Source organism: Hipposideros armiger, unplaced genomic scaffold, assembly GCF_001890085.2.
Source record: "Hipposideros armiger isolate ML-2016 unplaced genomic scaffold, ASM189008v1 scaffold_739, whole genome shotgun sequence".
NCBI classification, from domain to species: domain Eukaryota; kingdom Metazoa; phylum Chordata; class Mammalia; order Chiroptera; family Hipposideridae; genus Hipposideros; species Hipposideros armiger.
The window spans coordinates 69,304-90,499 of NW_017732089.1; the positions used below are offsets into that span (position 1 = coordinate 69,304).

Genomic DNA, 21,196 nt, shown 5'->3' on the forward strand with positions numbered 1-21,196 from the left:
AATGTACCATAAATATAATTAAATAGCTAAATAATATTTCACTGTCTGGGTAATTTATTGAACCAATTCTCTTTTAGACATTTTTTAAAATTCTAACATGACCATGAACATTTATCTCTAAATATATATATTTGTTTATATTTTTAAAATTCCCCAGGATACTGACCCATCTTGATAAAGGCTCGATACAGTGCCTGAAAAACCCGGTAGAGCCAAATGAAAACCTTTAGAAGCCCTAAGGATTGAAAAAAACTACCAAAATTCTCCCATGTAACTCACAATAAGACAATACTAAACAATAATATAGCACCCCCAAATTTTACTTTATAAAAGTAACACAAGTATAAACAATGCATGACTGTTAAACATCTATCTCTCCTGCTAAACCATAAGCTCCGTGAACACAGGGACCCTGTCCATCTTATTCACAGTACCTAGCATGTACTGGGTGCTAAATAATTACTGGAAAGACAGATACGTAATCAATACACCAATAAGAATTTGAAAGAGAGACAAAACTGTTGAATACCAATCCTCCAAACACCACCCACCTCCCACCACCCCACCTTCACCCCTGGCAGCAGAACTCAGACCCAGGTCAGTTCCATTTATTCTTCATACAAATACTTTACAATTTTATTTTTAAATCATTTACACATATTCATACAAAGAAAAATAAATTTCAGGATGAAACCGTAGTTTTTTTTTTTTAAAAAAAATCTCTCTGATCATTAGCTACTGACGACAAGGCAATAGCTCAGCAGTCATTTCTGGGGACTAGTGCAGGGGACAGCTGAAAAGAATCCAAGCGTCTCCCTTCACTTCCCTCAATCTTCACTTTGTGGAGGTACCATGGAGGAAGAGGGTTTTCCGACATTCTCCCCTAGAAACGTTTCAAAAAGTACGGCAAAGGCTTAAGGTAACACTGAACGCCCTCTTTGCTAGGAATTTGGCAAGATGGCAACTTCTAAACCAACTTTCTAAAAGAACTAGCTCAATTCCTACTTGTAGGTAGGTCTTCCTTAGAGGAAGAGGGACTGCTGCACTCACCACATCCCTCATCCTACTATTCTGTCCTCCCATCAAAGGCCCCAGGACACTGCCCTTGATCCGATCCCCTCTGGTCCCTTCTAGGCTCATTCCACAATGAGCCTTCCTCCTACCCCAACCCAAACACTCTCTGTAACAACTGACCCTGGCATAGGACCCCTACGATAATGATGCCAGCATCACTGAGTGTAGCATCATAACCAGGGAATCTGAGTGACAACCAGGAGAGGTCCAAGAATGACAGAACTATGAGCATCCCTACCAAAACTCAGCTCTACTGAGCCAAACCAACATTTAAATCAAACAGGCCAACTCCTGACGCATCCCATCCTAGTACAGTCATCACAGAGTACACAAAAAAAGAACCTCCTACACACAACTGCCCAAGGAAGCTGTAGTATTTATCAACTCCCAATAGAAGCAGGGGAAAGAACAGACATTACAAATGTGGTAGACCCTATCAGAAATGGTAGCTGATGACAACAGTTACCCTATATCTCTGGGTCCTACCCAAAAAGCAGCACCAAGAAAGGGCATGATGAGCAGAGAGATCTGTAGCTGGATGTGCAGCCCTTGAATTACCAAGGGACTCAGAAACAACACAGCTCCTTTTCCCACAATTACGTAGGAACAAGAACACAGACTATCCACCCCTACAATGAAGCAGCTCCTAAGAGGCCGTACCGCTTATGGTCATCAGCCCACCCCCTTGGTAGGCCCATTTGGGGAGAGGGAGTCACATCCAGAGCGGGGACCCCTCCAGACAGACACTCACAGGGCAACCCATCCCACTGTCACTGGGGCAGGCCAAACATAGCTAAAAGGGTGGACAGGTCCCGGGCATCGGCCGCCCCGTAGGCATCGCTCTGGCCTAACATAGACAATGCCAAACGCAGGGTGCTCCAGATGTTCTCTGACATGGCACCCCCTTCGCCCCGAGGGCCTCGGCTTTTCCTCTGCATGTTCAAGGCCTCCAAAAAGTGTTCCACAGCCTCCCTGCAGGGAAGAGGAATGACAGCTGGTGAGCAGAACACCAAAGGAGGAGGTAGGTCAGCTGGCACAGGGAGAAAGAAAGCTGGGGCTTATTAAATAACGAGGGCCAAAGGCAGGGAGAAACAGTTCATTCATTCATTCCTCAATAGATACTCTCACCGGTGAGCCCCGAGGTTGATGCAGCTGATGCCCAGGTTATAGCGGGACCGTATGTAGCCCGGCTGTAGCTCCAGGGCCCGACGGTATGCAGCCACCGCTTCTTCACTCTGGTTTCCATTGGCCAGGGTGGCCCCTAGCTTATTCCACAGCAAATAGTCCTGGGATAGGGATGGAGAAGGATTAGGAACATGAGCCACGCTCAGATCAAATTCTGCCCCTTCCTTCCCCTGGTTCACCACTCTGTTTAGCTAATATATGTTATGATCCCATTCCTTTCTCCTCAACAGTGCATTCATTGTGTGGCCACAATGGAACTGCGCTCACTCCATGCAGATTCCCAAAGTCCAGACGACCCTGGGCTCCCACCCTTCTTTTCCCAGTTCTTCCAAGGTAATCAGTACATGGAACTTGGAATGAAATAGCCCATGACTCCAAAGGCCCCAACAAATGATTCTTCCATAAGTCATGTCCTATTTCCATTCGTGCCCTGAGGCTCACATTGGGACGAACGCTGAGGGCAGCTGTGAAACAGTCCACCGCCTTGTCATACTCCCCACTCAGGTTGAAAAGGACCCCCAACCCACACTGCACATCAGGGTCAATGGATGTAGGGTCCAGGCGCACAGCTGCCAGGAAGAGCTCTTTTACTTCAAGAAATAGGGAGCTAGAAAAGGGAGAAAAAAATGCAAAAAAGTAGGTGAATGGATATGTCTATATTCCTACCCCTCCAAAATAACTCCTTAATCAACCATATCCCCAAGATTCCTCAATAGATCAGCCATCTCTCTTGCTCCCTAATTCCAATTTAGAAACCTGTTTTTCTGTCTCATCCCAGCATTACACTGTAGAATGCAGACTTCCTTCAAGTGGACCCTGGGTCTCCCATCACACTCTTAGACCCTTGAGTTTCGAAGTTTGGAAACTTCCAAAATCAAGGTTCTCCTCCTAATCAGGTTATCATTCACATCCCAGGAACTCCTCACTCACTCAGACAACAGAGATCCCAGGATGCGCTTACTGGGGCCCAGTCCTGCCCCACTGGCCCCTTCTTCCCCAGGCACCACCAGATGGGCATAGGCCGGTGTATAGCGCAGCCAGTCTCGCAGGGTTTCACAGGCCTGTCGCTGTAGGGACTCGTTGGTGAAGCTGACAGCGAGAGCCATCAGTGCTGTCCGGTTATCTGGCTTTAGCTCCAGGCACCTGTTTGGACAGAGATGGGCAAAGCTGATACTGCAGTGACACTGGCACCTGTCAGAACCCTGAGACCCAAGCCAAGCTTCGGAATGCAGAGTCATGATGGCCTCCCCTGTCAACTCTCTCGGATTAAGATATAGAAGGATCCTCTACGTGTAAGTTAATAAAGTTACAGATGAGAAGGGAAATATTTTAGCAGCCAAGGAATCAGCCAGGGTCCCATAAATAAAACCAAAAACTATTGAAGGAATAGAACCAGTTATCTCCAATTCGCTCCAAACCTTCAGAGTTTCAATCATGAGAAACACTCTTGTTAGTGGCCAGAAAGCAGCTAAGGACCTGGGTCTGGGTTCCTTTCATTCTTAAGGCTATTTGTACAACCCTGGAACCACCTCACCCCTCCTTTCAATGCACTTACCTCCGCAGCGCGCTGATGGCTAATAGTTCTTGTTCATTCTCTGCCTGGGTAGTACCCAGATACTGCCAAGCCTAGAGAGAAGTGACAGATTCTATCACCCCTGTATTCACCTTTCCGTCCTCCCTTCTTCTGGCTTCCCCCACCCCGCATCTCACTCTCACCCCCAACCCAGGCCATCACCCAGGCCCTATTCCGTGCACTATTCTTTGGGGCCTCCCTCAAAACTGGAGAAAGCAGTCTAATTTGAAGCCAGGATGATGAGTCACTCACTTCCATATGCTTAGGATCATGCTGCACAGCCGCCTCAAAAAGCAGCACAGCATTCGGCAGGTCCCCTTCCTGAAGTCGCCGCAGCCCTTCCTCAAAAGGCTGGGGGTGGTCACGCAGGGGGTTCTCCTCCTCAAACTGGTACCCCTATAGGAAGAAAAGCCAAGTGAGAACCTGTATGAGAGGGAGCAGCAGGAATGGGAGATGACAAGACAGAAGTGGAAGAAAAGTTGAAGGCCTCCAAAAAGATATTTGAATAAATGCTGGCAGATTTTCCATACTATAAAGGAGATCATCTATGACTACAGTGAAATCATTCAGTATTGTACTCATGTTGCTATATCCCCTGTTCACAACAGCTGGAAAGCTAGGCTAGTCTACAAACTCTGATCCACACTAGGAATAAGCTTATTTTAGAAAGCCTTCATAGGCCTGTATTTCCACATCCTTGAATTCTCGCCACTGAACAGAACACCTGTCTTAACAAGATTTGCTTACAGTAATGAGATAAGCTCTCCTTAGCTATTAAAAGGGCATTTCCTGTTATCCTGCAATAGTGTGATAATGTAATATAAAGGAAAGGCAATTTGGAGTAAGAGGCCCTGCCATTCAAATACAACTCTTACATGGAGTCCCTGTGTATACTAGCAGGACAACACGTGTTCAAGCACTTTGAAAATTTAAATTTACTCCCCAATTTCATTCTTAGAAGTAATTAATACTAATCTGTATCTCATAGTAAATGAAAGAAAGATCCCAAAATCCTGAGGGCAGAAAATGCTTCAGAAAGACACCGTTACCTCCTCGCTAAGGATTTATTGTTTGAAGCAAGAGTTATGATGCTTTGTGCAAAGCTTTGCCCACTGGTATTTCATGTTAGGCAGAGAGGTAATAAGGTAAAGTGAGAGTCACTAATAAGCCGTATGATTTGGGACAAGCAAATAAAATGTTCCTTTTTGGAAGGTAAATCGTTACCATCACAAAATAATATACCACAATGACGATGCAAAAGACCAGGCAGGGACCTTCTAAATGTAGTTACGAACAAATTAGAATGAAACTGCACATAATGAGACATGAGTGAGGCCCTTTTTCACTATTATTGTGAAACTACTAAAGAACCAGAAACACTTAAATCTTACCAGACAGTTCTAAACCATTAAAAATCACCAAAGGCAAATTATTTGTGACAAATAAAAATTAAATAACTACAATAGAGGTTTAAGAAGCAAAACACACAGGAGATGGATTTGAGGTAAATGTATAAAAAGTATATTAATGTCGAGAATAGGTAACGTTCCTGGGACATCTCTGTACAATATGAAAACTCAGAAAGTAGAAAATGACCCTACACCAGTCATCAGTAAGCCTTTTCTGTAAAGGGCCAGATAATATTTTGTCACAACTACTCAACTCCATCATTGTAAGTAAGAAAGCAGCCACAGACAATATTTTTTTAAAAAAATAAGCATGGCTTATATAGTTTTCACATATCACGAAATATTACTTTTTTTCCAACCACTTAAAAATGTTAAAACCATTCTCAGCTCACAGGCCATATAAAAGCAGGTGGCAGGCCAGATTCACCCACAGGCCATATTTTGCCCACCCCTACCTTACACTATTAAAATTCAACAAAATAAATCCTTCTGCATTCATTCTCAACTATTGTCCATTGTCAATCCATGTGGTAAGCCACCCTGCAGGAAACAAAACAGTGATCACTGTCATCCACAACACAATTTCCTAATCAATGTAATTCCTGCCTCTCAGAGCTATTGAAAGCATCAAATGAGAATATTCACCAAAGCTTTACCAAAAGCTGAAAATACTAGTCGTAAATAGGTATTATCCTCAGCAGACAATGCAATAAGTCAGAGCCATCATGTTGCAATGAGAGGGTTCTCTAAGTATCCTCTCGTCCATGCTATCTATTCTCCTTGAGATTTCATCAATTGCTAATCAGAGAGGAATTTTTCAAAATTAGAATACTTGCACAAATGAATAACAGAGTACTCTGAATACAGGATAAGTTGGGGGTTGCTGTTTCACCCTAAAAAGTTTAATCCAAGCCAATCATTAGGTCTGATCACTGTCTGGTCTATTCAAAGATCTCAAAGATCTACTAAGAGTGTGTCCTCTAACAGAAACTTGTCCTTTATGCTAAGAGTATACAATATCTACTTGAGCTATAGGTGTTAAGTTGTCTTAAAAATTTAAGGACCACTAATGAAAAATGGTACATTCAGAGACCCATGAATGTATGTGACAAAGTCAGATCCACATTTGGAAAAAAAAGAAAAGTACTAATGACATTTAATTCAGTAATAGCATAAAACCAGATAAAATCTGAATTGATCATTATTAGAGAATTATAAAGTACAGTATATTTTTGTGGAACATTAATGCAAATGTTTCTAATCCTAATTGTGCAATATCCTAAGGTATCAATGGTATCAAATAGGGTTTAAGAATCTAAACACATAATTGTATTTTTAAGTTTTGAATTAAAAAATGTATTCCGCCTAGCATGTCAATACGAGAGTAAAAAATGCTGCTCATATGAAACTAGTGCTATGTCTTTATTTATCAAAAGCATGGAAATTTTTATCTAAAATTTTATAACTTGCCATTTATAAGTCAACGGGGCCTATGCAACTTATCAAATTGTTAATACAAATTAATGAAAGTATTATCTCCAGGTATTTCCTTCAGTTTCTCCTCATCAGAATTCTATAAAAGAAACTCCTATTATGGCAAAACATAGAGCAGGGTTCCAAAAAGTCAGCTGTCTTTTCTATTATATCACAGGAGAGCTCTCAGGGAATCAGGCTTGGATAATAAACAACATCACATTTTTCCTCATTCTAAGTTTTCCACTGGCTTTCAAACCTTGGCCTTTTTAAAGTTATCTTGAACTTTATTTTTCTCTGTCTTTGCACAGCTCCCTTATGTCAAGATCTACCTCCAGCATGCTGCCTGTTTCTAGCCCAAGAATCCTTTCCCAGCCAGATCCGAGCTGAGAAAAAGATATCACTACTCACCTCCCCAGTTCCTGTTTGTCTTTTACAAAACTCAGCAATTCTCTCCCTTATGTTTCAACTCAGCATGTCAATTATTAACCACATCCCCCAATACCCTACCACTCACAAGTATTTTTTCCACAGTGATACCCTTACGCTTCTAAGTCAATAATAATATGGTTTATGCAAAATTTGATCATCTTTCACCACTGACTGCTAGGAAATTTTCCTAACATTTAAGTTATTTAATACAATTCTTTGAAAACACCCTAAACTTGGGGCAAGTGGTATCTACAGGAAGAGAGCAGAATTTAAAATAAACTTGTGAGTTAAAAAACTAAATAGATATTAAGGTGTGGAGGCACAGAGATGGTCTACCAACTACCACTCTCTACCAAAGAAGTTATCAATCTTCTCAAAATGTTCTCAACCTCCAAAGCAGAGCACTTTTGTCTGTGCTTTTAATGCATCATGTGCAAACGTCTATCACTGTTTCACTGTTATTTGACAAGGGTGGTCTATTGTTATTAACCTTTACAGTTTAAGGTAAAGCATACTCTCAATTACTAGAGGACAGCAGGTGCAAGGGACTGTTTCGGACTTCCTTTCATAGAAAGGGGCTCAAGAAAAGAATTACTGAAAAGTGGTACCCAAATTCAGGATTTAAGGAGAGACAACAAAACAAGGAAATCCTGCAATCTGAAAAACTAGTTCTTACCTTATCATAGGAAGCAGACGTGAGGTCATCATAGTCAGAAAGCCAGGGGTGAGCCTCAGCGTCCCGTTTTGCCATCTCCTCCAATTCTGCCTGCAACTTGTCCCAGAAATCGACATCAGACTGTAAGGAAGGGAAGGCAATAGAAAAAGGGGATCCATTATAATCACCCCAACCCACCCTCAGCTCCACTAGAATGCATTCCCTAAGGCAGTAGTTCTTAAAGTTCAATGTGTTTAAGATCATCTGAAGAGTTTTCTGTTTCGTTTTGTTTTGCTTTAATGCAGATTCCTAGATCCTACCCCACATTCTGATTCAGTAGTCGGAGGTGATGCCCAGGAATTGGCATTTTTCATAAGCACCCACCCCACTCCAAGCAATTCTGGCACAGATGATCCAGGAACAGTTTATTACCTTTGATGTTAACATGCCCACTCTCACCAATGGAGTCTTTTTTCTTGGAGTGTTTGCTCCTACACTTCTGTTCTTACCTCTACAGCTGACTTGGCTCGTTCAAACTCCATATCAAGGGCAGATGTGTTTCCTGGTCTTGTGAACTGGTCAACCCAGGCATCTGAGGCACCCTGTGACAAAGGATGGTCACACCACCACCAACAACGTTCTACCCACTCAACACTGACTCAACACCACTAAACACCACCAACCTGGACACTTCTGAGAAGGACATTCTCAGAATCTGTTTCCCGCCCACTCAGGACCTGGATGCTACCAAAACAAGATAGCAATAAAACCCCTTTCCCATCTGGGACCATTTAACACTGAACCCAAGGCCTAGGCCACCAGCTGGCTCTAAATCGGGACTGGGAAGTGACAATGTCCTACCTGCTGCTGTATAAACTCTGCTGCCCACTGTTCTGCCTGAGCTCGGCCCGACCCTGCACCGGACTCCAGGGACACCTGCCCCTCGCCAATCTGCCGCACGAATTTCAGGAACTGGGGCACAGAGACACACATAGGCCACTCGGGAGAGAACTTCCAGGTGTGCACTCTCAACCATGCCCAACAGGAGCCTGCACTTACCCCTCCCCCTAATCATCTCCAGCTACAGACAAGATAGGCTAAAGGCCCTGAAAAACATAGAGAGCAAGAAGAAAGGGATTCTGGCTCTAAAGATTTGAGAAGGCACAGAAAAGAGAAAGGGTTAGTAGGCAAGGAAGTAAAGAAAAGAATGTTGGAAGGAAGAGGCAGGATCCTAGATCTCCATTCTCCAGACAGGAAGGAATGGACCTAGGAGCTCATCTCCTCTTGATATAAACTTGGGTAAGAGAAGCAACACCTATGACTTCCAAGACCAGCTCTGCTGGGCAAAGCAGCACAGGGTGTGGCTCACCTCAGAGTTAGCCAATTTGGGGTCATCCACCTTGGCCACAAAGTCACTGGCCGTGTGCTGCAGATCCTCCTCAGGACGGTATTCATCATACCTGGAACAGGTAAGGACAAACTTATTTTACACATTAGTCAGCCATCACCTTCCCCATGCTATTCCCCACTCCCAGACCACGGCAACTACAGTTCCTATGGGGGAAATGAGGGTGACCCTACTCCGCTCTTATTGAGGACATACACATTCCGATTTACATTAAAGGACATTTGGGCAGAAGTGGCCAAGCACTAGCTACATCCTTTTACCTCTCCCTTTCCCAAACAGAAGTAATAGATAGGCTCCAAATTCAAAAGGGAACAGGATGCATGAAGCAAAGTTACGAACTTTTGGCTAGGCTAGTTAGGATTCTTGACTCGATTATATTTGAGACATAAACTCATAGGGGTCATAACACAAGGGGAAACCTGAATGTAGAAAATGAGAGGGTTACAAGTTGGTTTGGGAATGTGGATGGAGGAGGTTGAGGGAGGCTGGGAATCCTCCATTCATAGGGATCCATCCAAGAAGAAGTAGCGGTGCTCACCAGCGATCAGACGCAGCTGTTCCCTCAGGCTCTCCCAGCCATAGCTTCTCCTCTGACTGTTCTAGATATTCCTCAGCCCAGCGGGCAGGGGACACAGACAAGGGGTCTGCAAGCAACAGAGAGACGGGGAAGTCACACAGGAGTCAGTGAGGGATCAGGCAAAAAGAGGGTACTAACTTAACCAAGCCAAAGCAGATGAAATTCTGTTCAATCCCTCAGAGATCCTTAGTCAAACAATATACTACTGAATTTTCAATATCCAACCATTGCCCCCAAGGGGCCGGGGGCAGAAATTGATTGAATTGGGAACAGGAGACCAAAGAAGGAGGCTCAGGAAAGGAGTGGGGACCAAACCCTTTTGCTTGAAGTGCCAAAGCCCTCAGTAAGAAACAGCAGGCACTAGGGCCTCCATCTCTCTTCAAGGTGCTTCAGGGAAGCAGCAAGGAACTAAGGGAGAACAAAAGAGCTCCTGTTCCTTAGCCAAACCTCTGCTCTGTTCTCCATCAACAGAGGTCACACCTCCCACCAAAAAGAGCCTCATATTTCACCTTAATATACCTACCAAGAGAATCTGACAAACAGTATGCTGGGCTAGAATTAAAAGATACATGGGTCCACTCTTCCCTCTGGGTGTTTTTTTCATGTTTCAATTGAGATGTAACATACAAATATGAAAGTACATAAAGCACACCAAACTTAAGTAGACTGCTTCATTAATTTCTACATATGAATATATTCATATCACCACCACCCAGATCAAGATATAGAGCATTTACAGTTTCCCTCGAAGGCTCCCTCATGACCCCATCCCCAGGGATAAATACAATTCTCATTTCGGTGACTTTTGATTAATTTTAAGGGCTATGTTTTTAAGTCTAATTCTAGAAACTGTCTTCGCTCTAGTGGCAAAGGGCACTGATGCAACATCAGAATAAACATGGTAAGGCAACAGATCAAATGAGGGTGCTGAACTGTTTCTCCACCTCCAGGACTCTGCCCCTTACTATTCTGGGGCCAGGAAAAAAAAGGGGGGGGTGGCAATGAGACTATTCAAAGGGGCCCTAAGGAATGAATAAACATAGAAAAAGCAAGGGCCTGCAGTGCTCATTCTTTCTGCTCTGCATCCACATCTTTACAAACCAGTTACTAAAATGGTCATCCTGTCTTTGTCCCCAATTTGAAGATCTGTCATAACAGTGAGAAGACATAATTATCCTCTCAGTATTGTTTAGTAGAACTTTATATTCCATTTAACTGATACTTTGCCTGAATAATTTCAACAAAGCAATCTCAGTATCTGAGAAAGTAATGTCAAATCTGAAAAAACGAAGGATCAGGATTCTCAGAATATACCTAATTATAAATAGTAAGTAATGTATTACTAATATAATAAAAGATACAGTTCACAATTTTTTGATCATGAACTCTGTCTCTTCATTTCAAGGACTCTCAACATTTATGCCCAGATTTCTCTCACTAGTTCTTACAGGCGACATTTCTCTTTCCTTTGCCCCAAATAGGCTGTTGTTGGCTCAAGAGTAAAGCCCTAATAAGGAGATGCTGAATGCTTAAATAGCTTTTGTAATACTTCCCTGTTCCGTTGTCCCATTCTGTTGAAAAATAACCAGTCCGTCCTCCTTACTCTCCAGTCACTCCTTACTCTCCACTAGAGTGTTTTGCAAAAGCATACTCTGGCCACAAGTGCTCCTTGAATTAGAGAACACCGTTTCTGTGAAAAACTCTTCTCAAGAGCAAGAAGCAACAGAAAAAATACAATACACCTGGACTTTAAAACAGACATGAAGTAGATTAGAAGAAAATCCCAGAGATGAGAAAAGTTATCTTCATAGAACGCTAACTTGGTATTCGGGCCATATCAGCCACAAGACTCAGAATTTGCTGGCATCAGAAACCTACTTCAACAAAGGAGTGAAAATAAAATAACAAAAAGAATAGCACTTGGCCATCACTGTATTTTTTGAGAAATTCTTAGAGAAAATCAGATCCATTTGGATACCTCGGAGATTGAAGCAACTAAGGCCTACAGAGGGGAAGGGAGTGTCCTCAATCACATAGATTAGTATTGTTAGAACCAACAACCTGAATATCCCATTCAGGATGTTCACCTCGTCTCGTTTCTCACTGTGTGTTCATTCCATTTAGGCACATCTATCCTCCAGCTCAAAGTCAAAAACTCAGAACTTCCTGCTCTTATCTATGAAAATTTCTGCATTTTCTAAATAAATAGCACAGTGGTAAAGAATGTAGATTCTAGAGTCAGCCTACCCGCACTCAAATCCCAACTCCACAATTTACTCACTGTGCATCTTCAGACAATTAACCCTTTAAGTTTCCATTTCCTTATCTATAAAAGAGATAATAATTGCTACCTCATAGAGATTGTTGTGAAGACCAAATGAGATGTTTACATAAAGTACAAAGTAACAAATATTAGCTATTATTATCATAGCTGTCTGCTGATGGCAAACCCACACCAAAAGTAAAAAACATCACAATGAGACTGTCACTCCTTTTATTCCATAGCCTCTTCCTCTGCCATCCAGGGAAGGTCTATGGCAATCATCTTCTGCTACGGCTGTCCACTGCTTTTCCTATGTAAGTGCAGATTTATCACTCATGAATTTCATGTGAACCTCACATACCATGTTAGCTGAGGCTCTCAAATTCAAACTCCTTGAAGATGTGTTTAATTCCTAGAGCTGAGCAATCACAAGATGGAGAATTATTTGGTCCAGAAGATGGGTGGGACAAACTCCATCAAGAAATATGGCAGACTAAAAAATGAGCTTCATGTGGTGATGGGATAATTCTATACCTTGATTGTATACAAATGTATTTTATAGAATTTGTATACAAATTCTATACCTTGATTGTATACAAATATACATATGTAGATTTGGTGGCTATACAAATCTACATATGATAAAACCGCATAAAACTATAAACACACACAAATAAGGACATGTAAAACTGGTGAAATCTAATAAGCTCTGTGGTTTGTGCCAATGGCAATGTCCTAATTTTGATATTTTACATAACTAACAGTACCACAGAGGAAAACAGAGTGAAAAATACACAGAACCTTTCTGTACTTTTTTTTGCAACTTCCAGTAAAACTATAATTATTTCCAAATAAAACATTAAAACAAGAAAAAAACTGAACTTCAAGATTCCTTTTAAACTTAACTAGAATCTTAACAATGTGGGTTTGAAAATAATAAGGATTTGGGCCGGCCGAGTGGCGCGTTGGTTAACAGCTGGCTTGGGACACCAGAGGGCCCCGGTTGGGATCCCACATATGAGGGCCAGTGACACTGCCCTCTACAGCTAAGATGCTGAACAACAGCTCAACCTGGAGCTGGGCTGCCGTGGACGGCATAGGCTGCAGCCCCTCCTGCAGTGGGTTGCCATGGGCTACCGTGTGTAGCCAGCAGCCAGCATGAGCGGCCCCTGGCCGCCATGAGCGGCTGTCCAGAAGCCGGCGACTGATCTGCCTCGCCCGGGAAGAGCGCAATGATGGTGCCAACTTGGGTCAATGAAGCAACGTCCTCCACAACTAGACTGAAGAACAAAATGACAGCAACTTGTCTGTTCCCCTTCCCCCAATTCCCCAGCACTGTTCCCATCCCCCAATTCCCCAATAAAAGTCTTTAGAAAAAAAAAACAAGAAAAAATAATAAGGACTTAAAGAACATATCTTTCTCTCATCTCAAAGTCTACTTATCCATAAAGCAATAGGTAACATATCATCAATATAACATGACCCACAAACGTTATGAGGATAATTTAAAAAACTGAATTACTAGAAAATCAATTTCCTTTAGCTCTTTCTCCCAGATCTCACTTCATTCATTCAATAAATACTGAAGGTTCACTACAGAGCAATACAAAGCAATATACTACTGCAAAAGGACATTTTTATGAAGGCAGAGTCCAAATCGCTCAAATTCCCTTTCCAGCTTCCCATGTCCCTGCCTCTGTGAAGCAGGCACAGTTACAAAAGAATGTACAAAAAAGAAGTAGAAATCTCCGAAAGAGGATTTAACAGGTAAGACAGGTCCAGTGTGTTTTTCTAAAATTGTTTTTCATTTACAGGTTAAGGAAGATTTCACTGGCTAAAGGCAATAACAAAAATTTCATCAATCTCAATGCTTGCGGTAGCAATGCTTTTTTTTTTTTTGAGTTACGATAAATGACTGATGCCCACACACCTGCAGAAGTCTCTCTGTGATAAGAGATAGCACTTAAGTCTAAGGTTTATATGAAAAACTGAGTTTCAGTCTGGTAGAGAGTCTTTGTTACAGCTCAGATTTTCACTTGAAGCAATTCCAGAGAATTTTTTCAATAATAGTGTAATGGTTCTAAGTGTGGAGCCTAACGTCAAACAGATGTGAGTTTAAATATCATCTGTTACTGAATGATTTTGACAAAGTATTTCACCTTTCTAATCTCGGTTTCCTTATCCATAAAATGGGGGAGGAATATCTATCTTGTAAGTGTTACTGTAAAGATCAAATGGGTTTAAGAATATAACGTCCATAGCACTATTAATGAAAACCATGAGCACCTACCTTAAACTCCAACTTAAGGGTGGAAAAAGGAGTCATGATAAAAGAGACCATTACCTTTTATTAAAGGTGAGTTTTAGCTATTAGATTTTGGGGTTTTTCTTTTGTGTGTGGAGGAAGCCCTATCTTTAGGAGAAAAAAACTGATGGGGGGAGACACCAATTAGGTCCCATTAATCATCTCCGGAAAATTCAGGAACTATAATGATGTGAGTGCCCTGAGAGTCTAGAATTTTGTAACTTTCTCCATTTGTATCTCTTGTTTTTCTTGATTTCTTAAATTAGAAAAAGGCTAACAATGCTTCTCTTTGAGAGCAATCAGGAAGAGAAAAACATAGAGAATGCCCTTCCCGCATGCTCCGTAGGGGGAGAAATATCAATCCCAAAGGATGCAATGAGCATGGACACTCTCAAAGAGAGAAACTCTGGCTGGGACTCTAAAGTGCTGAAGTTTCAGACCTGGCAGTATTACATAATGGTTAAATCCACAGGGTCTGGAATCATTCACACCCAGAATCAAATCCGAACTCTACCACTCACAATGCTGTGTCACCTTGGGCAAAGTTTTCTTCCCTATAAACTGGGAATAAAAACAATAACTCTCTCAAGGGTTCTCATGGGGATTAAACAGATAATTCATTTAAAGCACTTAACAAAGGCTTAAAGATGGTATGCAAACATTAGCTATTACTATTAATTTTTATTATTATAATAATAATTTTATTTTATTATATGGTCTTTCCCCTCCAAGACCTTATACTTCAGACCCCAGAACTCAACAATTCCACTCTCCAAGGCCTAACCCTGTTCAAGATGACTTAACACCAGAATCCCATGGGCTGTGCTAAACATCTCTATTCCTGAGCCACACTGCCATCCATCCAATCTCTCCACCAAACTACCGTAATAACGTTCCAGGTAACAAAGAAGTAAACATAATTCCTCGTGTTCTCTCTCCCTCTCAAATCTCTTATCCAGTTCAAACCCAGTCCTCTGTTTAGTATAAGTTCTAATTCCCTATTATTACCACCTAAGGGAAATCAGGTTCAGTGCCCCATAGAAAGGAGTCAGGAGTCCAGAAAAGCCATAAGCAGCTGAAATTACTCTACTGGGTTGTCGAAAAAGTCATGACATATTTTTTCTGCTTTTCGTTGCAAAAACGCGTCATGACTTTTCTGACAACCCAATATATCCTAAGATAAATTAGGGTAATAGTGTAGAACTTTGATTGCCCCATAGAAACCATTTCAGATTTTCCCATGATGAGCCTCACCTGTAACTTCAGAGATGAATTCTTGGGACCAGTCAGTCTCATTATAATCCTGAGTTACATCCACAGCATCTCCAGCTGCAAGAAACTCCTGGGCCCAGTTCTCAGACAAAGCCAAGTCTGCCACACCAGGGGCTTAAGAGAAAGAGAGAACTAAGAAAGAAGTTCATATCATTCTATCATGCATAAGGAATCCTGAGTGCACATGAAGACACTCTACTCCTTTTGTCTCTTTCTGCATCTCAGTTCCCTGCATCCACCTATAGAGCCCCCTTGGGGCCTATCTGTGCAGAAAATGGTGACCTTCCCTACCACCAGACTCTGGACCTACCTCTCTGGGGTGCCTGGCGGAAGCTTGACTGTTCAATCTCCTGCATTTCCGCCAGGAGGTCATCCATCTTGAAGGTCTGAGGGGCACGGGATACAAGTGGTGCATTCTGGTCCTGGAGGAATTCAGCCACCAACTGTCAAAAGAGAGGTGAAATCAGCCCGACAAGAGACAGGCCCATTGGATAGAGAATACTAATGTAAAATACAAGGAAAGGGAAACACAGAAACTATAGATTTGGAAATACTCAAAAAGTACATTAAAAAAAAAAAAAAAGCAAGCAGGTGGATTAAGGCAAATTTCATTTGGTCAGGAAAATCCAAAGACTGAAATATGGGTGAGCCAAGCTTAAAGTAAAAACACAATAGGCAAAAGAAAAGTGCAACAGAAGAGACTGGTATATTTACCTCATCTTCAGAGGCTACCCCCAAAGGCTTAGAGACCTAAGACAGAAGAGAAAGGGAGACAATATGGTACAGTGGTGAACACCAGACACACAACTCACTTCAACATGGGTTAAAATTCCAGCTATACCATCTATATAACCTTGGGCAAGTCACAAAACTTCTCTGAGCCTCAGTTTCTTCATCTATAAAATGGGTACCTTCATCAATGTAAAGATGTACAGTGCTTAGTATATTGCTTAGTAAACACTCATTAAGTTGTAACTATTATTATTTGCAACGCAATAGAGAGAGAAGTTACCCACATCTGGACCCTCCATCCCAAGCCATCTCTTGGGCTTTCCACCTCAAGAACACTCACCGCCTCCGAGGCTGCGGTTCCTGGGGGCCAGGGGCCAGGCCTTAATCCCTCCTGCCGAAGGGCCTTGTCCTGGGTGAAGTGCCCGGCCAGCTTCATGAGCGGGTTGGCACCCCCGCATTCGGCCTCCACCAGCTCCCGCATTGCCATGGTGATGACCAGTTCTCTGATGGGAAGAGGTTTGGAACTGAGGTCCTATGGTCAGACTCTTCCCCAGCCTACAACTCAGCCCTATCTATAGAAGACTGTCACAGGTGATTAGCCACTGGCCACCCTTAACCCTGTGCCTTTAGCTGTGGCCCCCCACCTCTGCCAAGAGTCCGAGAGGGGACAGATGCCCTCCTGCCGCCCCCCTCAAAGGCCTCCGCTTTCAGCCTGGGTCTCCCCAGCGGCCTCCAAGACTGCGGTCTCAGGCGGCGGGACAGGCCGGTAGCCACCCCCCACAGAGGGGGCTGAACCCCAGGAGACTACGGGGGACAATTCCGCAACTGGGCTGTACCGGGGCACTGGACGGGCAGGGAAGAGTGGGAACGACGCCTAACCGTAATGCCAATCCCCAACACTCCCCGTCGCCCGGCGAGCACTGCAGGAGACCATCTCCTCCCCCTAAGTCACCTGAGCCCCTCCCCCAGCCCCGCCAGTCTGGGCCCACCCCTCCCGCGCCCCGGACCACACCATCTCCCCGCCCCAGTCGCAGCTCCAGCTCCGCCCCCGGAACCTGCGAGGACAAGGAGAGGACGGGGAAGACCGGGAATGTGTGCTCGCGCACCCTCGGCCTTGCACTCACCGCCGCGCGTCACGCCGCACGACCTGCCGGGGCACCAGGTGCAGGCTGCGGGGGAAAAGGAAAGCAGGGGACGGGGAGCCAGGGGCGGGGCTCAGGCTTAAAGGGGCCGTGGCCGCCTTGCCTCTTTCGCTGCCTCGCGGAAGCTGTTTTAAGGGGCGGGGCCTGAAGAAGGAGACGCAACGTGACGAAAGGAGCGGTGAGACTTAAAGGGGAAGAGCGCCTTAAAGGGGAAGCCTTGGACCTCGACCCTGGGTGCTCTTAAAAGGATCACGGACGCCAGGACTTGTTGGAAAGCTCGAAGAATGGAGCTCGGAGGACCTTCTTTAGCTTTGGGGAAAGCCGAGGGCACGGGATCCTGGGTTCAGCTCATTCTGACTCTTCCCTGGAGGCGCATTGTGACTCAAGGGGATTTCCTGCTTTTTCTAGGCCTCAGTTTCAGAAAAAGTCCTTAACACAGGAGTTGCGAGGACAAAATCAAATCCGGGGTCTTCCGCAGCCTTCTAGGCATGACACCCTTCCAAATTGCCCCTCGCAGAACCATGTCATGATCCCCATGGAGACAGAAGCTTGCCCCCAATTACTCTGCCACCTCTGCGTAATGGGGAAAATAGCCCTGGATGATGACAAATTCTGGAGACTAAAAATAGGGTCCAACACATCCTGAATGCTTAAGCTGGTAACCTACAGGGAAGGTGCACAGTGAGTCACTCCTCTTTTCCTCCTTCCTCTCTCGCCACTGGTCAGGGTCGCCAAGGTGGCCTTTTTTCCACTGCTCCAAACTGGGAAAGCATAGGCATGATGCAAGAAATGACTTTTAATCGCGGATTAAGCCTCAGGCCCCACCATCTGCCACAGAATTCACTCGGTGTCAAACCTCAAGGTCACTAAGGAACCCTGAAATCTCACCTGGTTCCCAGACCAAGGGAGTCCTGATGTCATGAAGAAGGACAGGAGGTGCTCAAGGACGCTGATAGGTGAGCAAGAATGGGTTAGTGCCAAAAGGACAAAGTTCCAGCCCAACCACGGGTGCAGAAGACGAGGCAGGTAGACAGCAGGTGGCGCCCTGGGCCAGACTTGTTTTCAGGCTGGCCTACAGATTTAAAAGGTGGAGGCCCCAGGGTGACCATAGGGGCATGGCTGTGTAAACTTATTTCTAGGAAGGTAGAGAAGCTGCTCTTGACACCTCGGAAACAATGGCAAGGCAGACCCGAAAACGCAAAATTTCTTCTTTTTCTCACCTTTCGCCATCTTTCAAGAGGCCCTAACCTCATACCCCTTTTCCCCTGGTACACAAATCCCAGCCCTTGCATGTTCACTATTCTCAGGCTATCATTGTAAAGCAAATACCTAGAACCTAATAAACTAACCATGCCAAGGAGGAAGGGATGCCCTCTGGGAAGTGCATACTTTAAAAAGAGGATCCCTGGGAGAGCAATGTCTAACTGAAAGCATACAGTCTCTGTCACAACTACTCAACTCTGCTGTTGTAGCATGAAAGCAGCCATAGATAATACATGAATGAGTATAGCTATGTCCCAATAAAACTTTTTATGGACACTGAAATTTGAATTTTATATCATTTTCACATGTCTCAAAGTATTCTTTTGGTTTTTTTCTACCATTTAAAAATATCAAAATCATTGTTAGCTGGCAGACTGTACACAGACAAGCTGCTGATCCCTGGCCTACATTATCTGGTTCAGAGCACATGTTCTTATATATTATACTGGACTTTCCCTTTTTAAAAATTAAATTTCCTCAAATGTTTTAAACTAAGTAGCATTTAATAATATACATATTTTAAAGCATTTTAAAATGCCTGACAGAGTAAACAAACCAATCAGGCAAAATCTTTCTAAACTCATTCAATCCTGTAAATCTAATAAATTGGACTTATAAACATTTATCAAATTCTCTTAGTCCTCTTAAAATCTCAAGTCTAAAACTTTATTTCCCAAATTGAATGCTAATACATCAGATTCTCTTAAACATCAAATATTTTAACTCATAAAGTCATTTACATACCTCTGGAAAGCAAATTTAGTGACATGGGTAGGTCAAGATTAGTGGGTTAAATTTGGAACCACAGTACAGGTAAAGGTCAGAAATTTGAGACCAAGACACAAGACTCAGGAGGTGCATATTTACGAGGTAATGCTGTGAATCACAAGTGAACACTCTCAGCTTGTTTTAGATTTCTGTCTGTTATATCGTGGATCCCTAAGGCTCTTTCCTTCAACTGATAATGATATCCAATTCGCAAGTTACAATTTTACCTAGTTTTTATTGCCTTATTTAGATGCAACTAATTTCTTTCACAACTCCACTTGAGTCGACAAATTCTCTTTACTTTGTAAGTGTTGAATACTATATTCCTTTTTGTTAGGGGAGGAGTTGAAAATGAGGGACCACCTGGTTGGATTCTTAAGTTTTTTAGTGGCATAAGATGCAGTGTAATGGAAGTACCCATGCTCTGGAAATTGCAAATGAAGGTACAGGCTTCACACTTGTACATTTGGAAGGGCTTTGTTGGTTATGATTACCCATTCTCCTTTCAGCTTCAGTAGCCATCATTGGGAGACACAACTTTGCAAAGGAATAAAGTTGTAGTGAGATGCAGAAAATTCCAAAGCTGGGCCCATCAAAGTATACCTGGACAACTCTCAATTTGCTTTAAAAGTTTTCAGAGTCATGAGATCTAGATGTACCCAGGTAGATCCAGCATCTCCAACCTAGATTTGGGTACAAAGTACCTAACTCCATCTTGGACATACAGCAGGGAATTCCCCAGATAGCAACAAGGACTGTAGTACATATTCCCTTTACCCCTGCTTGTAGCGACATGTTACCATCTTTAGAAATCCAAGGAAGTTTCAGAATATTTCACCCTTCCAAAAATCTAACCAGGAACCCTTTGAGCCTCTCCTTCCACCGCTGAAAAGAAGGAAAGGAAGGAAAGAAGGAAGGAAGGCTAGGGACCTCAAGACCCAAGAAACAACATGGTAGTAAGTTCCATGGACTTCCTTTTGGCTTCATATATTCCAAACTGGGTGCTAGAGAGGTCAGCAACCAACCTGGAAAACATAACAAAAAAGCTCCAATAAAAGCCTTCTTTCTCTAGCTAAAAGACCAGGAAAGGGATAGCCTACAAAGACAGAAACTTCTAGGTAATAACTATTCTGCTTCAGCCAAACACCAAATAAAAAACTATGGCCACACCCACACCCCTACACCAGCAAAAGCCTAAAAGGGAGCCTACACTTTCACCCTCTTGAGGCTGTATGAGACTCCACAATACCTACCCTGGGGCAGTGTCAGAGAATTAAGGAGTTCATTTTTATAGGCTAATAACAAGGCTCCCCCTACCCACTGCAGTGTGAGGTCAATGTGGGGAGCTGAAACTACACCCCTGCCCATCCCAGCATTGACAAGAAGCCCCCAGCCCCTCAGGGATCAATGGAGGCCAGATGAGGAACCTGGACTTTTACCTCCACATGGCAGTAGTGATGTGGTGCCCCTTCTTTCCCTGCAGGAATGGTGTCTTTAAAAAACCACTTAAGGGCCGGCCAAGTGGCATGTTGGTTAAGAGCTGGCTTGGGATGCCAGCTCTGAGCATCAAGGCCCCGGTTCGGATCCTACATGAGGGCCAGTGATGCTGCGCCCTCTACAGCTAAGATGGCGAACAACAGCTCAACCTGGAGCTGGGCTACTGTT

General features: G+C 43.4%; 1 protein-coding gene across 8 annotated transcripts; it reads right to left on the reverse strand.

Annotated features, from left to right (window-relative positions):
* Window positions 1-587: 587 nt before the first annotated feature.
* Window positions 588-18,994, reverse strand: PEX5 (peroxisomal biogenesis factor 5). 8 transcript variants are annotated; one of them, XM_019627692.1, is made up of 17 exons: window positions 18,389-18,993; window positions 17,483-17,527; window positions 16,699-16,861; window positions 16,341-16,376; window positions 15,937-16,069; window positions 15,609-15,740; window positions 9,748-9,853; window positions 9,171-9,261; window positions 8,663-8,773; window positions 8,311-8,403; window positions 7,823-7,942; window positions 4,085-4,228; window positions 3,815-3,885; window positions 3,190-3,402; window positions 2,701-2,866; window positions 2,203-2,360; window positions 588-2,046 (listed from the first exon to the last, which is right to left on the reverse strand). In XM_019627692.1, exons 3-17 carry the CDS (start codon window positions 16,843-16,845, stop codon window positions 1,845-1,847), a joined length of 1,923 nt encoding a protein of 640 aa, XP_019483237.1. In that variant the 5' UTR covers window positions 16,846-16,861; window positions 17,483-17,527; window positions 18,389-18,993; the 3' UTR covers window positions 588-1,844. The 8 variants fall into 8 exon arrangements, with proteins under 8 accessions (XP_019483237.1, XP_019483239.1, XP_019483245.1 ...); XM_019627694.1 differs by lacking the exon at window positions 17,483-17,527 and having other exon boundaries at window positions 18,389-18,994; XM_019627700.1 differs by lacking the exon at window positions 18,389-18,993 and having other exon boundaries at window positions 17,483-17,637.
* Between the last annotated feature and the right edge of the window lie 2,202 nt (window positions 18,995-21,196).

Excerpts from the sequence above, each read along its gene's own strand:
- PEX5 (XM_019627694.1), bottom strand. The coding sequence starts at position 16,845 with ATGGCAATGCGGGAGCTGGTGGAGGCCGAATGCGGGGGTGCCAACCCG. Across the intron at positions 4,229-7,822 it reads CGTCTGCTTCCTATGATAAG|GGGTACCAGTTTGAGGAGGA; the intron begins GTAAGAACTAGT and ends TTCTTCCTATAG. Across the intron at positions 3,886-4,084 it reads ATGATCCTAAGCATATGGAA|GCTTGGCAGTATCTGGGTAC; the intron begins GTGAGTGACTCA and ends ACTTCTCTCTAG.